Below are 15132 nucleotides of genomic sequence, written 5' to 3' on the forward strand. Positions count from 1 at the left end.
TCCCCCACTTTTTTCCTCTCCCCCCTCCTCTTCACACTGACATCTGCACCCATCTACAGAGCTGACAGGTGTCATGGGACACACTCATTTGGCAACACTGTCACACCTACCCATAGCTCTGCAGGCAGGAATTGCAGTTCTGCCTTCTGACCTCTGTTGCTCCTGCTGAGCAGGCAGGCTTTACTCTCACTGTTCCCCCTGCTGGATCCCAGCTGAAGGAAGGAGCGTTGGCACCAGCAACACAAGGTGAGAGGCCCAGCTGGCATCAGGCTCTCTTATTTTGTCCCTATGACTGCCCATATCCAGCTCCACCAGGCTTCTCACCAGCAAACATCTGCACACCCATCAGAAGACACATCCTAATTCCCCAGCAGCAGCAATCCCCCCAGCAACCAATCAGCCAACATCAATTCCCACCCTGCATCTTCCCCCAGCGACCAGCCAGTCCCAGCAGCCCCAACAATCAAAAACCCCTCCAGGCACCTCCATACTGCTTTCAGCTCTGCCGCTCACCCAGCTGCCCCTAAGATAGCCACCATCTAGGGTGACCAGACAGCAAACGTGAAAAATCGGGACGGGGGTGGGGAATAATAGGAGGCTACATAAGAAAAAGACCCCAGAATCAGGACTGTCCCTATAAAATTGGATACCTGGTCACCCTACTACCAGCTGTGCTCAGTCACTCCCACTTTCTACTGTCAAGATTCTGGCCAACTCCTGAGCCTACCCCTACCACTGTTTAGGGAGAACACGTGTATCATAAGCTGAAGTTTACGGATATATGCAAATTATCTCATGAACTAATTTGCATAAAATGCCACATGGAGCTGTGCAAAGCACAGCAGCTATGCATCTTCATACCTATCCATATTCACAGCCACTCTCACATAAGCTCATCCATTTACCTCCACAACCACACCTGATACTCATAGGCTCCCCAGCTTCCCTCTCCCTCCTATAACTGCTCCACAGCTCCCCCCTCCCTTTCTCGTAAAAGTGTAGTGGTTCAGGGCTACACTATTCTCTTGCTATATCAGAAAGAAGCAAGCAGTACCTGGATCTTTCTGCTCAACAGCCCCCTCTGCCTACTCCACGTTTGACTTGCCCCAGTCAAGAGGGATTTTACAAGCCCTGCAGCAGGTTTGGTAGAAACCATTTTCACCTATGTGCACAAAGAATTTCTTCCATAAACCATGATGTTAAGAAGACAAGTGAACAATGTGTACTAATCTCTGCAACTCCCATCCACAACGTAGATGGCACCCATAGTAGCTGCTTCACTCATGAATGGCAAAACCATGAATTCTTGTAAGTTACGCAGGTCACGCCAAAGGAATACCAATAAAACCTTTAACCAATCTACATCATCATCTATTTTGCATTAGACACAATTTAGAAACCACTCCCCACATTTTTTGTGTGTGTTCTAGAAAGTTAACACGCACTTTACTGGTATTGTTTCCCTCTCTTTCTGCCTTGGTTACAATTTATTATTTTTGAAACACCAATGGTAATGCTAGGCCCTGTGGAGGCAACTGCCTTTGAAGCAAGAGTTCCCACTGCACAGGCTTAAGAGGGAGCATATATGATGATGCAAAGCATGGCATTCATTTGAAAGAAGGTGAAGACTGGCTTTTTACTGGCATAAAACAACCATTTCTGGCTTTGATTCATCACAAGATAGCAGTGTTGTTGCTGTTTCAGGAGTAAATATTATCATTTTGGGGAGAAATTCTACATTTGAAGAGAAGCAAACATTTTCATAACAGATTTGTTAGTTTTTTAAACAGGGAGAAAGGGGGTGGCTGTTTGAAGGCAAATCACTAGTTACTTGTTAATTAATTCTAAAAGAAAATCCAACCCCCAAACCTAAAACTTACTGTCTTTTGTTTGTATTTTTTTTAATCAATACCAAAACTAATTTCAGTATTTTGAAGTTACCGGGGAAAACGTCCTTCTTCCATCTCAATATTTGGCATCATGTGGCATTTTAATAAATACTGATTTGTTTTGGAAACTTTAGTGGTACAAAGCAGATCTTATGACTTGCTCTCCATGGATTCAAAATCTGGTTTCTCATAAAACTGTACACTTGAAAGGAGCTGCCTGATATTTCATGTGACCAGCAGAATTCTGTAAACACAGCCATTCCTATTCCGGAAGAAGTGTCATCATACAAAGCAAAAAGTGAAAGGATTTTGTCAGTGAAAGGTGAAAGCTCAAAGGCTGGATATATGAGGCCATTCTTCTGAATAAGAAAAACACACCCAACTACCTCAAACATTAATTTAAAAAACAGTCACATTTTCATATCTCACCTTTTAATATCAATTGATACTGAGTAATGAACACAATGTTTTATTACCAGAAATGTTTTTAGATATGTAACTGGTCAGAAACCATCCAGTACCTTCAACCACTGTTCCGCCTGCTCTTTGCTCTGTACTGCTAGAACCAGTGCATCCGTTCCTTGGTGAATGATTTTCAGCTCATGCTTCTTCTTTTTACTGTCTTTGGGAATGTATGTGATACTGCAGTCATTCAACAGCAGTTCCATCTGAGGTTGCTGATCCTTGGAACTTTTATAACACTAAATAAAAATGAAGTATGTCATTAGGTTAAAACTTAATTTCATGCACTTTTGGTGAAAGCCCTTATTGTATAGCAGTACTTCACTGCTTCAGCTTTTCTCACTCATCCCCTTACCACATACCGAAGTTAATCAATGCTAACTTGGCATCCATCCTTATCACCCCCTTTCCTAAAGTGAAATGGCTGCCAGATTGACATTACTGGAGACTGTTTAATTATAGAATAGGTACAGTCTGGGGAATACTGTCGCAGGCTTCTTTTATCTACCAATAAGCCTCAACCCTGAACTGGATAAGAGAGTCGGGGGACAGTTCAGTCTCCATGCTGGTTTACTCTTTGCCCTCTCTGCTAAGACTGAGATGAACTTTTCTCCCCCTCAACGATGAGAAATGTTAGTGAACCCCCTTCAGATGCTGCGTCATTGATGAACCTGGCTCAGATTTGAAGCTGTGACCTAAAGGTGAAAGGCTTCACACAGCGTGACTCATCTGATGGCTCATCTAGTACCCATCCTGAGCTTCCATCCTTCAGTTCTTTCAATCTTTCAGTGTAGTTCAGTTTTATTTAGATGTCGTACACAGAATAACAGATTTGAAACAAAAACAACTCAAGCTCATAGAGTTGTGTGCCTGTATTTCCATGTCCAGTTACCTTAACTACATGTGCAAATTGGCCTTTTTACCCCATCTACATTTTCATGTGCATGTACAATAGCTATTTGGATATTAAAAAAGACTGATCTGCATATGCAATAAGGATAACTGAACACAAAGGCAGACTAACAAATGCACATGCATTTTTATACATGGATCTGAGACCCCTTATTTTAAAATCTTGCCTTACCCACATCATGTGATAAGATTGAGGAACACATAGCAATTGTTAACAGGATATTACAAACACTACAATCAAGGTTGAGAAGGGAATCATTTAAAACCAATCTTTGTAACTGCTCACAATTTTCTAATTATTTTCCTTTCAGACTAAAATGCCTTTGGCCTGGTCTCAGCGGAGTGGGAAATAATCTTTTGAGGAAATTTGTTTTATTAAAAAAATCATGCTTAAGTTATATGAGCATGAAAAGCCACCATCACCTTTTAGCAGTTTAAAATGCAGTTCTGTGGCATATCTTAATATATATTTCTAGATTTTATTTTTCAGAGTATATATAAGAAGTTTACTAAAAACACACATTTACATAACAAATAGTGCCAGATGAGGCTTATAGAAAGCAATTACTGGCCAAATTATTTATATTGAATGTCTGGTTCTGATCTAAAATATCACATTTTAGTCCTATTTGAATGCTGCATTTATAATATAGGGAATAACTAATCCCTAAACACATATATATTTGTATTACTTTCTGCATAACTCATAGGTTAAGTTTTCTAGGTCTTTCTTCCAATAGTAAACTAATCTTGTTTAAATTGCTCATTCAACTCCTGTTATGATTTTTATTTTCTTAATCCTCATTACAGTATTACTGGAAGAAAAAAACCTAGGGGGGGAAATAACAATTTCTTTAGACCACACAAGTGGCTAAAGGAACATGTGGTTAAAAGGGAAAAGAGTACCACCAGGATTTTAAATAAATAAATAAGCTTAATTGTAGAAGAAATATAATGTGCCTTTTTAATTTCTCTTTCTTTCTCTCTCAATTTTGATTTTAAGCTTCTATCCTTCATTCCAAAAGTCTGATTCCGATCTTGCATATATTGGCGTAAATCTGGACTAACAACAGTGAATGCGATGGATTTACACCAATATAAGGGTGAATGAAATCAGAGTCAAACCTTTTTTGACAATTAAAATACATACAGTGCAAAAATAATATCCTTAAAACATAAATTGAACTGCCCATTTAATAACAATTTCTCACCATATTTACAGCAACCTCTTCTCTGACCATCTATGTCCCAAAATCTGTCCATTCCCCCTTCAGCCAAAGTAGAAGATGAACTTTGCAGCATATTCTGAACATTGACAGATCTGGGCCATGGAGGACCAACAAGGGAAAATGAGTTGCTAAACTGAGGGTCCCCACTTTGTGGAATATCCTTTTCCAGTTGCTACCCTTCACTACCAAATTTTTCAGTTGGGATGCAGACATCATAAGCTCATCTGCTAATTGCAACTTTGTTGGCGCCACACAGGAAGAGATTAAACAGACCCCACGTGATTTAGGGTGTAGTTTAAAACCCTTGTATGTTTTTTAAATAATATAGAAATGAAACCCTTTCATAAGCAGAGCCGTCCCTAGGGTATGGTGAATCGGGGCAACCGCCCTGGGCCCTGCATTTGGTGAGGAGGTGGGCAGGAAGGTGAGGTGGGGAGGGCGAGGTGAAGCCCCCCTAGCAACCTCCCCCTAACCCCAGTGCCTCCGGCCCACCAGTGGGCCTCGCTGATCAGCGCCTCCCCCCATCTCCCAGTGCCTACCACCAATCAGCTGCTTCGTCTGGAGGCACTGTGGAGGGAGCAGCAAGGATGCAGCGCACTCAGGGGAGGGGGTGGAACTGGGTGGGGAAGAGGCAGGGCGGGAAGAGGTGGGGGAGCAGGTGGGGCATTGGGGGAAGTGGTGGAGTGGGGGCAGGGCCTACCAGAGCCAGGGGGAGCACCCCGGCAGACAGAAACTTGGCACCTATGTCCCGAGCCCTGCACCCCCCTAGGGTTGGCCCTACTCATAAGATAACCCTTTTTTCACTAAACAGAAACAAGTCTTGCAGCAGGAAGTTTACTGAGTCATGGACCTGCAACTGGTGAGCACTATACAAAAGAAACATAATAGAGTTCTAAAGGATGAACACACAAAGACATTTAAATCACTTCCATCTTTCCTTTCTATGATGCAGCTGTGAGTTATGTGAATACTGCATCTGTAATTATAGCAGAACAGATGGCGAAGGTTTAGTTTTAAGTATATACATTACAATAACATATGCTGCAAAGTGATTGCTCAATCTACCAAGGGACTTGTTTCTCTCTAAGGGTCTGATCCAACAGCTCTTATATAGGGAAAACTCTCACAGAATCTAGTGGGATTTTTGCCTCCATAAGGGTTAGGTTTACAAGGTTTCAGGGATGAAATATATTAGACAGAAATAGGCTTCAGGCTATGTTCTCTGCATCAGAGAATTTTCTAGGGTGTAGGTTTCACTCTGACAGGTTCCATGTTCTAAATGGCTTTAAAAAAAGCAATCCATCGATCGATATGGGGCCCCTCGTCTTGGGTTCTTGTTCATGACAACGCTCTCTGACAGCAATACTAAACTTGATCGCTATTTACAATTGTCAGGGTTCCTTCCCCACTCTGAACTCTAGGGTACAGATGTGGGGACCCGCATGAAAGCCCCCTAAGCTTATTTCTACCAGCTTAGGTTAAACCTGGTACGCTGCCACTATCAAGTGATTTAACAAGAAACAGGGAAAGGACCACTTGGAGTTCCTCTTCCCCCAAAATATCCCCCCAAGCCCTTATACCCCCTTTCCTGGGGAGGCTTGAGAATAATATCCTAACCAATTGGTTACAAAGTGATCAAAGACCCAACCCCCTGGGTCTTTGGACAATGGAAAAATCAGTCAGGTTCTTAAAAGAAAGATTTTATTAAAAAGAAAACATAAGAATCATCTCTGTAAAATCAGAATGGAAAATAACTTTACAGAGTAATCAGATTCAAGGAGCCCAGAGGAACCCCCTCCAGCCTTATTTTCAAAGTTACAACAAAAAACCTCCCTCCACCAAAGGTAAACCTCCCTCTAGCAAAGGTAAAATCCACAAGTTGAGAAAACAAAGATAAACTAATACGCCTTGCCTGGCTGTTACTTACAAGTTTGAAATATGAGAGACTTGTTCAGAAGGATTTGGAGAACATGGATTGATGTCTAGTCCCTCTTAGTCTCAAAAGCACAAACAAAAGCCCTCCCCCCACCCCTCCAAGATTTGAAAGTATCTTATCCCCTTATTGGTCCTTTGAGTCAGGTGTCCATCAGGTTACCTGAGCTTCTTAATCCTTTACAGGTAAAAGAATTTTGGTGCCTCTGGCCAGGAAGGTTGTTACCCTTCCCTTCATAGTTAAGACAACAATGTATTTACCATAAGCCATATTCCTTTAAAAGTAATCACATCTTTAAATTACAAACCAAATCTAGCCAAAGGAAATAAAATAATAATTACCAGTAGTTTGTTTTCTTTGATAACACACAGTAGTTTGGTCCATTGTCCAAATCGCTTCTTTCTCAAGAGGAAGGCACAGATTTTGGCATCCTTTACAAGGTCCATAGAAGCCTCCTCAGAAGGCCATTGATGTCTCATTTTTTTTCCTTTTCCATCCTCCTCCTCTTCATCATAAGATTCGTAAGAACTGCTCATAGCATCTGAGTCATAATCTTTAAGGAAAGTATAAAAGTGCCCAGTTAAAACCATCAACCATGAAACACACCTATAGAACTGAACAACTGTAATGGGATCTATTTTAAGTACTACCCTTTATTCTAAAGACAAACCAAAAACAATATATTTTTCAATCCTCAATAATATCAATACATTACATTTATTGAGTATGAGATGCTATAAAAATGAGAAGTGCATCATCATTAGATTTAACTATAGAACCATAATTATACTCCAGGAATTTTAACTAAAACTGTAACTTGGGAATTAATACTTAGCATTTAAATACTGCTTATTTTGAAAGTGCTACTTGCAATTTCATTTTCCCTCTTTTTGCAGCTTTTCTAGAGGAAGCGATTATAATCTTTCCCCATTCCTTAATGCAATACTAAACTTTTGGTGACAATGCCTGCATGGAAAGAAATCAACGTAAATATTCAGGACATAGCATGTAGAGAATTAAACATGGAGAATGATAGAGCTCACAAGGAATCAAGTATTTCTGTATGTTCAAGTAATTTACACCGTATACAGTAGAAAAATACACGTCTGTACAAAATGTCATACAATTATAACAGCAACAAGATACCAACCATGAGACCATTAATGCTAACAAGACAGTGCTGTTGATTGCATCAGTGACTCTGCTAATGTTGAAAGCATTCTGAAAAAAAACTCTCTCCTTATGTTCCTTAGTTCACATAGTTTGGGCCTAATGGCAAGACTCTTTTTGATTTAAGTGGGCTTCGTATCACCCCCTTTGTTATCAAGAGCCAGGAGTTAGTTCTCTACTACTGTGAAACGGTGGTATTTTATACAGAAATCTGTCGCTCTCCTAAACGAGAGCTTTTCTCCTATGCCTAGAGCTCCACGAAGGCCTCAATCCTTCCTAAAGCTGTGAATGATAGGCTCAGCCTAAGCAATGCAAGGCAACGGCTAAGGGCTTGGCTCACTGAGAGTTGCAGCGGGGTGGTAGGTTTACAGAACCCTGAATTCGAACGTAACCGTCGTGCACTGCAAGGCAACCCAGCGCTGCAAACTCCCGGCTGCAGCGCTGGCTGTACCCTGGTCCTGGGGTATACACGATTGCAGCGTGGTGATGCAGCGCTGCTCGCCAAGTTGCCTGGCACCAAAAGCGCTGTAATTGCCTCCAGGGTAAATTAAGGAGTATCCAGAATACCTGTTCAAGCCACATTCTGGCTCTCAGTTCGCACTCTACTACCGCTGCCGCCTCAGTGACTCGCCCGTTAAAATGCCAGGGAATTTAAATCCCTCTGTCCCGTGTTTGCTCAGCCAGGTGTGGACGTGCAATCAATCAGTGACCATGCCTCAACGCGTCCAAACGACCCCAGCATGGAGCAATGCAAGTTGATGTACCTCATCAGTGTTTTTTGGTGATAAGCTGTGCAGTCACAGCTGCTCTCCAACCATAGGAATTATGATACCTATGGGCAGATATCAAGGCATGATGGAAAGGGGCATGACCGGGACGCAGTGGCAGGGCAGGGTTAAAGTAAGGAGCTGCGGAGTGCCTATTGCAAAGCCCGCGAGGGACACCGCCGCTCAGCTGCTGCTCACGACCTGCTGTTTTACAAGGAGCTGGACGCGATACTTGGGGGTGACCGCATGCCAATCCGAGGACCACGATGGTTGCAGAGAAGGGAGAGGAGAGGGACGTGGAGGGGGAGGAGGAAAACCGAGAGTGAGGGTACTGGGGTGGGGGAGACACCCCCCGGCACGTTTCCAGGAAAGCATGCAGCCAGGAGCTCTTCTCAAGCCAGGAGAAGCTAGCCAGTCGCAGCACGCTGGAACTTGTTGGTGAAGAAGAAGCAGAGGGAGGTGGGTTCCCGATAAGCGCTTTTATTTCAGGATGGAAATGTTCGGGAGAGAGTGGGGGTTATACTGGCATGGAGCATTGCCTAGATGTGGAAATAGCCATTAAATGTGGTCTATCACGTCGCGGTAATCTCTTCAAAAGTTCGCCAGAGTGTGGAACAATGGCGCTTGCGCAGTTTTATAGGAGAGCCACTGTGGTCCTTGTCCAGTCAGGCTAACGAGTCCGCGCCACGTGCCGATCAGGGGTGGGGGACCATTACTAGCAACAGGCAAGCTGCATAGGGGCCAGGGCAGAATCCGATTGGGCTGGTAGAAGACCTCCTTGCCTTCCTCAGATAACTTGCAGCAGTGAGATATCTTAAGGATTAACATTCTGTGGAAAATGTAGAGGCAGTGTTCACTGCAGGTCCCCTGCAGCTCTCTGCTGTTTCCCAACACAGCAACCAGTGCAGCCCTGGACCAATCAGTGTTCCCCTTCCCAGGTGAGCTGCGGCAGCGAGATGGCTTCCAGGCATTAACTCATAAGACTCTAAGGAACTGGAAAGGACCTCGAGAGGTCAATCGAGTCCAGTCCCTGCCTCATGGCAGGACCAAATACTGTCAGGACCATCCCTGAATAGACATATCTAACCTACTTTTAAATATCTCCAGAGAGGAGATTCCCACAACCTCCCTAGCAATTTATTCGAAAAAAAAAACCAGTGTTTAACTACCCTGACAGTTAGGACTTTTTCACCTAAATCTCCCTTGCTCACTCACACACTCGCTCTCTTGTTCTATCATTAGAGCTAAAGGTGAACAAGTTTTCTCCCTCTCCTAATCCACACCCTTTTAGATACCTGAAAACTGCCTCTTGCCCCTATCAGTCTTCTCTTTCCAAACTAAATAAACCCAATTTCAGCCTCCCTTCATAGCTCATGTTCTCAAGACCTTTAATCATTCTTGTTGGCTCTTCTCTGGACCCTTCCAATTTTCTCCACATCTTTGGAAATGCTGTGGCCCAGAAACCTGGACACAAATACTCCAGTTGAGGGAGAGAGCGGAGAAATGACTCCTAGTGGTCTTGTTTACAACACAGCCTGTTGACATGCATCCCAGAATCATGTTTGCTTTTTTGCAACACTATCAAACTTTGACTGAATTTAGCTTGTGGTCCACTATGACCCTAGATCTCTTTCTGCCATACTCCTTCCTAAGACAGTCCTCTCCAGTCTGTATGTGTGAAACTGACTTATTCTTCTAAGTGGAGCCTTTGCATTTTGTCTTTATAGAACTTCATCTGTGTTTTACGTCAGACCATTCTCCAATTTGTCCAATCATTTTCACGTTTTACCTGTCTCCCAAACAGTTGCCAATCCCTCCCAGTTTGGTATTGTCTGCAAACTTAAAAAGTGTACTTTCCTTATCCAACATCTAAGTCGTTGATGAGATAGTTTGGCTCATTTTGTGCTTTTGCCTCTAATCTGCCCCTCAATTACTGTGTTGTTTTGCCTATATTCATCCTTTGTACATCTGACTAGTTTCCATTTTTTAGATACTCCTTTTCAATTTGTAGGTCATGCAAGATCTCGTGGTTAGCCAAGGTGGTCTTTACACATTTGCTATCTTTCCTACCCTATCGGAATAGCATGCTTTGGCCCTTAATAGTGTCCTTGAAAACTGCCAACCTAGTTGTTTTTCCCCCTCAGTCTTGATTCCCATGGGGACCTTACCTATCAGCTTCTCTGAGCTTACCAAAATCTGCCTTCCTGAATCCCATTGGTCTCTATTTTGCTGTATCTCCTTCTACCCTTCCTTAGAATTGCCAAACTCTATGATTTCATGATACTTGCAGCCAAGTTCCTCTACTTTCAAATTCTCAACGAGTTCCTTCCTATTTGTTAAAAACAATCAAGTCTAGAACAGCTTTCCCATAGTTTTTTTAACCTTCTGAAATAAAAAGTTTGTCTGGCAATGCAGTCCAGGAAACTTATTTGGATACTCTGTGCCCGCATGGTGGTTTATTTTCCCAACATATATCTGGATAGTTGAAGTCCCGTCACCACAATCTTGGGCTTTGATGATTTTTGTTAGTTGTTTAAAAAAAGCCTCATCCACTCTCTTCACTGCTAGGTGGGCTGTATAGACTCCTAGCACGAGACACCTTGTTTTTTTACCTTTTATCCTCACCAGAGACTCTCACACTCTCCGTCTCCTATGTCCATCTCCACCTCGGTCCAAGTGGTACATTTTTAATATATAAGACAACCACTTCTCCTTTTTCCCCTGTCTAATTCTTCCTGAGCAACTAATACCCATCCACACCACATTCCATCGTGTATTATCCCACCCAATTTTCAGTGATCCAAACCAGTTTCAGTGATCCACACAATGACATAGTTGTATTGTATTTAATTAGCATTTTTTTTTTTTTTTTTTCTTTCCAGTTCCTTCCTGTTATTACCATACTTCTCGCATTTGCATAGAGGCATCTAAGTTATGAAGTTTGATCATGCCTCCCAGTTTTGGGGCCTGACCCGCCTTTCTCTCTGGCCATTTTAGCCATTCCAACTTCCTGGGGGTTCATTCAACTCCTGTGGAAAATGTAGGGATAGTGTTCTGCAGGTCCCCGACAGCTCTCCCCCCTGCTTTTCCCCACCACACAGAAACCCAGTGCAGTCCTGAACCAACCAGCTTCCCTTCCAGGTGAGCACGGCAGCAAGATGGCTTCAGGATAATTAACTCCTGCACTCATTGGGCCTGACTCACCATGTCTTTGCTGCTGTGGCCTTCTGTGCTGTGGTTGGTATTGGAAATTATGCTAAAGTGAGAATGCAAACTCCTTCGGCTGTGATTATATACAATGCTGCCTCGTTAAATGTTCAATTTTTGTCTTTTTTCTAATCAAGTGTCTTGACTACTGCTAAAATGGACTGTCCGTATCACAGACTGCTGAAAAAGCTACAAAACCCGAGGAAGAAGCCACGAAAAGCAAAGAAGATATGGTGAAAGCAGTTATGAAATCAGTCCTGGCCAGAGAGAGTAAGAACGCAGGCACTGGAGAGAGAAAATGCAGCACTGGAGGGAAAGAGAAAGCAGGAGAAAGGAACTGGCTAAGAGAAAAGCAACAAAGAGCTGATAGCCTTCTGACGCGCCGAAGGACTGTATCCAGTCACCGTATATGCAGGCAGAGCACTACCGCTGCTGCCACCTGTACAAAGCTCTGTCCTTTGCCTCATGCCAGCTCCAACTCCTTCTCCAGCATCCAGGGTTCTTACACCACCAAGCTGCTCCCAACACCTGTACGTTCACCTGCCAGCCCTGAGAATACGACCCTTAACCCTCTGCACTCAATCTCCATCACATGCAGCATTTTCATCCTAATGCAGCAGTCATTGCACACAGCACTCAGGCAGGACATATTCAAACCTCTGGAATTGTACAGTTCACCACCTATCCCCTTTTCCGTACTTTCTTTTCAATAAATGAATTTCTTGCTTTTAAAACAGTTTTTATTATTAAGATAAGTGAAAGAAACATACCCCAAGGAAAAACAGGCACTGCAATCATTGGTAACCTTTGCACTTCCACTCCCGTGCAAGGCACCAAACATTACTGTTCGGCTTTCAGCTCAAATTCCTCTCAAGCATCCCTAAATCCTTGGAGCCCTGTGCTGGGCCTCTCTAGTAGCCTGCTCTCTGCTGTGCAAATTCAGCTCCAGGCGTTCGAACCTCGGAGGTCCATTCCTGACTGTTTAATGTTTCAACCCTTTCCTTCAAAATATTATAGTGGGTACAGCAGCGGATAAACCGCAGGGAGCTCTTTCCCCAATCAGCTTTCCTGTAAAGAGATTCGCCAGCGCCCTTTGAAACGGCAAAGTACAACTCCACAGTCATTCGGCACGGTCAGCCTGTAGTGTGAACGGTCCTTGCTCGTCACTTCCCTGTATACGTTTCATGAGCAAGGCATTAACAGGTAAGCAGGGGTCCTCCAAGGATCACAATGGGCAATTTCGACTCCTCTACTGTGATCTTCCGGTCTGGGAAAAAAGTCCGCGGAACTGCAGCTTCCTGAACAGGCCACTATCCGAAAGGTGGCGTGCAATCATGCGCCTTTCCAGGCCAGCTGTGTAAATGTCATGAACGCCCAGGTGATCCACAAGGGCTTGGAGAACCATAGAGAAATACCCTTCCGATAATGTACTCAGATGCTAGGTAGGGTGGTTGCAGAGTTAGGAATATGCATCCATCTATGCCCCTCACGTCCAGGGAAGCCCATTTGTGCAAGCCATCCACAATGTCTGACGTTTCCCCGCCACGGTTTTCTTAGGGTGCTAATAATGGCCCTGCTAAACTTGCATCACATGAATTCCAACGGGTCGACTTCCCATTTTTTCTTCAACTGTTCGCGACGATGGTAGCTGTTGGAGTGCCAGCTCCAGATTTGCAATAGCCATCCACTCTCACTGGCAAGGGCAGCTCTCAAACTCGTGTCCTTGTGCGCAGGGTGGGGGCAGCTCAGCACACAGCCCATGGAAGTGGCTTTTCTCATTCGAAGTTCTGCAGCCACTGCTCATCATCCCAGACTTCGAGGTCGATGTGATCCCACACTCAGTGCTTGTTTCCCGAGCCAAAAGCGGCGTCCACAGTGCTAGCATTTACGTGACTGCCACAACATTTAGTGTCATATGCGTCAGCGACTCGATATATCATCGGACTCTCACTGTCACTTTGAGCTGAAGGAATAGCTCAACGCGAAACGTGATGTGCTGGCGACACTCATAACCGAAGTCCTCAGCAGCTCGGGCTACCATTTCCACAGAAATCGCGCTGCATTCACAAACCGTTGGGAGACTCACATGGCGCCAAACGTGGACGAAAAACAGTGACTGATGGGTATGTGAAGCGTTGCACCATGGGGATTGGGACAGGAAGTGCATGACCCGCAGCCCTTCCGTCCCCTTGCAAAACCCTGGGCCCAAAAATGGGACGAGGTGCTCTGTGGGATAGCTGCCGCACAATGCACCACTCCCAACAGCGCTGGCAAATGTGGCCACACTGCAAGCGCTGGTAGCTGTCAGTGTGGCCAACACTGCAGCGCTGTTCCGCTACACAGCTTGTACGACGAAGCTGTAACTCCTAGCGCTGCACACCTCCAAGTGTAGCCAAGCCCTAAGATCTACAAATGAAGCCAAAGTTAAGAAACACTACAAGGTTTTTATTGTTTTAAAAAAAAATGAAACAAAAGGGAAGAGTGGGAAAGGTTAGGGACTATCTATTATTTAATTTAAACTGGCAAACTGGAAAATGGTTTTATATTAAAGACTGTTCATTTTCTCATAATCATGTAAAATTATATGTGAGCTCTCCATTCTCTTCTAACTGCCTCCCTGAAAACCAGGACAAAAAAAACTAAACAAACATACCCTTCTGGAGGGGTTATTCAGGAAGCTCTATGAAAGTTTACACCACTAAATTAGAAAATACCTAGGAGGTTATTTATCAAACTCAGACATACAAAAGAACACCCACATGTTACCTGTAGAGACAGGAGAGTTAAAGTAGTAAAATTACTAAACATGAAAATGCAGAATTCAGTAGCTAAACCAGCATTTCAGGGAAGCCTGCCTAACCCCTTTGCCCTAGAGTTATATTCAGAACCCTGGCCCATCCCTCTGGCAACAATCCTCCTTGAAGGGCAGCTCCTGACTCACACTCTATTCTTCCTGATTGCTCTATTCTCTGCCACCAGACTCCCTCCGAATCTGAAAACTCCCAGAGGGGTGGGCAGCAATGGTGGAGAGCAGAAAAGGCAAAAAATATTATAGTATTTAAATAAAGTGAGAAGAAGGGACCCTGTTCCTGATGGTGTGCATCAATTTAATCACAGGTGGGATTTCTATCTCCAAAATGAACTGACAAGGCTCTTTTTTAAAGATCAGATCCAAATAAGAGACCATACAGAAGTTACACACTTCCAATATTGCTTTCATTAGGCCACATTTAAGACTCTTCTGCTCTGTTACAGACACACCTTGAAAAAGTAGAGTGTTATGTGAACAGAACAACAACTACTTCTTATTAGATGAGAGACTAGCAAAATACCTTTCCCATCTGCATTTTAACGAATCTGAGGAGGCAAAAGGCAATATTGTATCTGTCTTCGCTGTATTTTAATAAATCATTTCCGTTTTATGGGATGTTTTAACTTTCGCATATTCCACAAAAGAATGTTCCACCTACCAAATACCATTGTTATCAGTCATCTCCTTACTATATTATGAAGACTTGGCTTCTTTTTACCTCAAGCCCCAAGCAAATATCTTGTTTCCTTGA

General features: G+C 43.5%; 1 protein-coding gene across 3 annotated transcripts in view; it reads right to left on the reverse strand.

Moving 5' to 3' along the window:
• AFAP1 (actin filament associated protein 1) overlaps nt 1–15132 on the reverse strand; it is a 188569-nt gene that overhangs the window by 59086 nt on the left and 114351 nt on the right. For all 3 annotated transcript variants that reach the window (XM_075066611.1, XM_075066613.1, XM_075066612.1), the window contains exons 5-6: nt 6767–6978; nt 2411–2590 (exon numbers count right to left, since the gene is read on the reverse strand). In XM_075066611.1, the coding sequence (XP_074922712.1) occupies nt 2411–2590; nt 6767–6978 (392 nt within the window). The remainder of the gene's footprint in view (nt 1–2410; nt 2591–6766; nt 6979–15132) is intronic.

Source organism: Chelonoidis abingdonii, chromosome 5, assembly GCF_003597395.2.
Source record: "Chelonoidis abingdonii isolate Lonesome George chromosome 5, CheloAbing_2.0, whole genome shotgun sequence".
NCBI lineage: Eukaryota > Metazoa > Chordata > Testudines > Testudinidae > Chelonoidis > Chelonoidis abingdonii.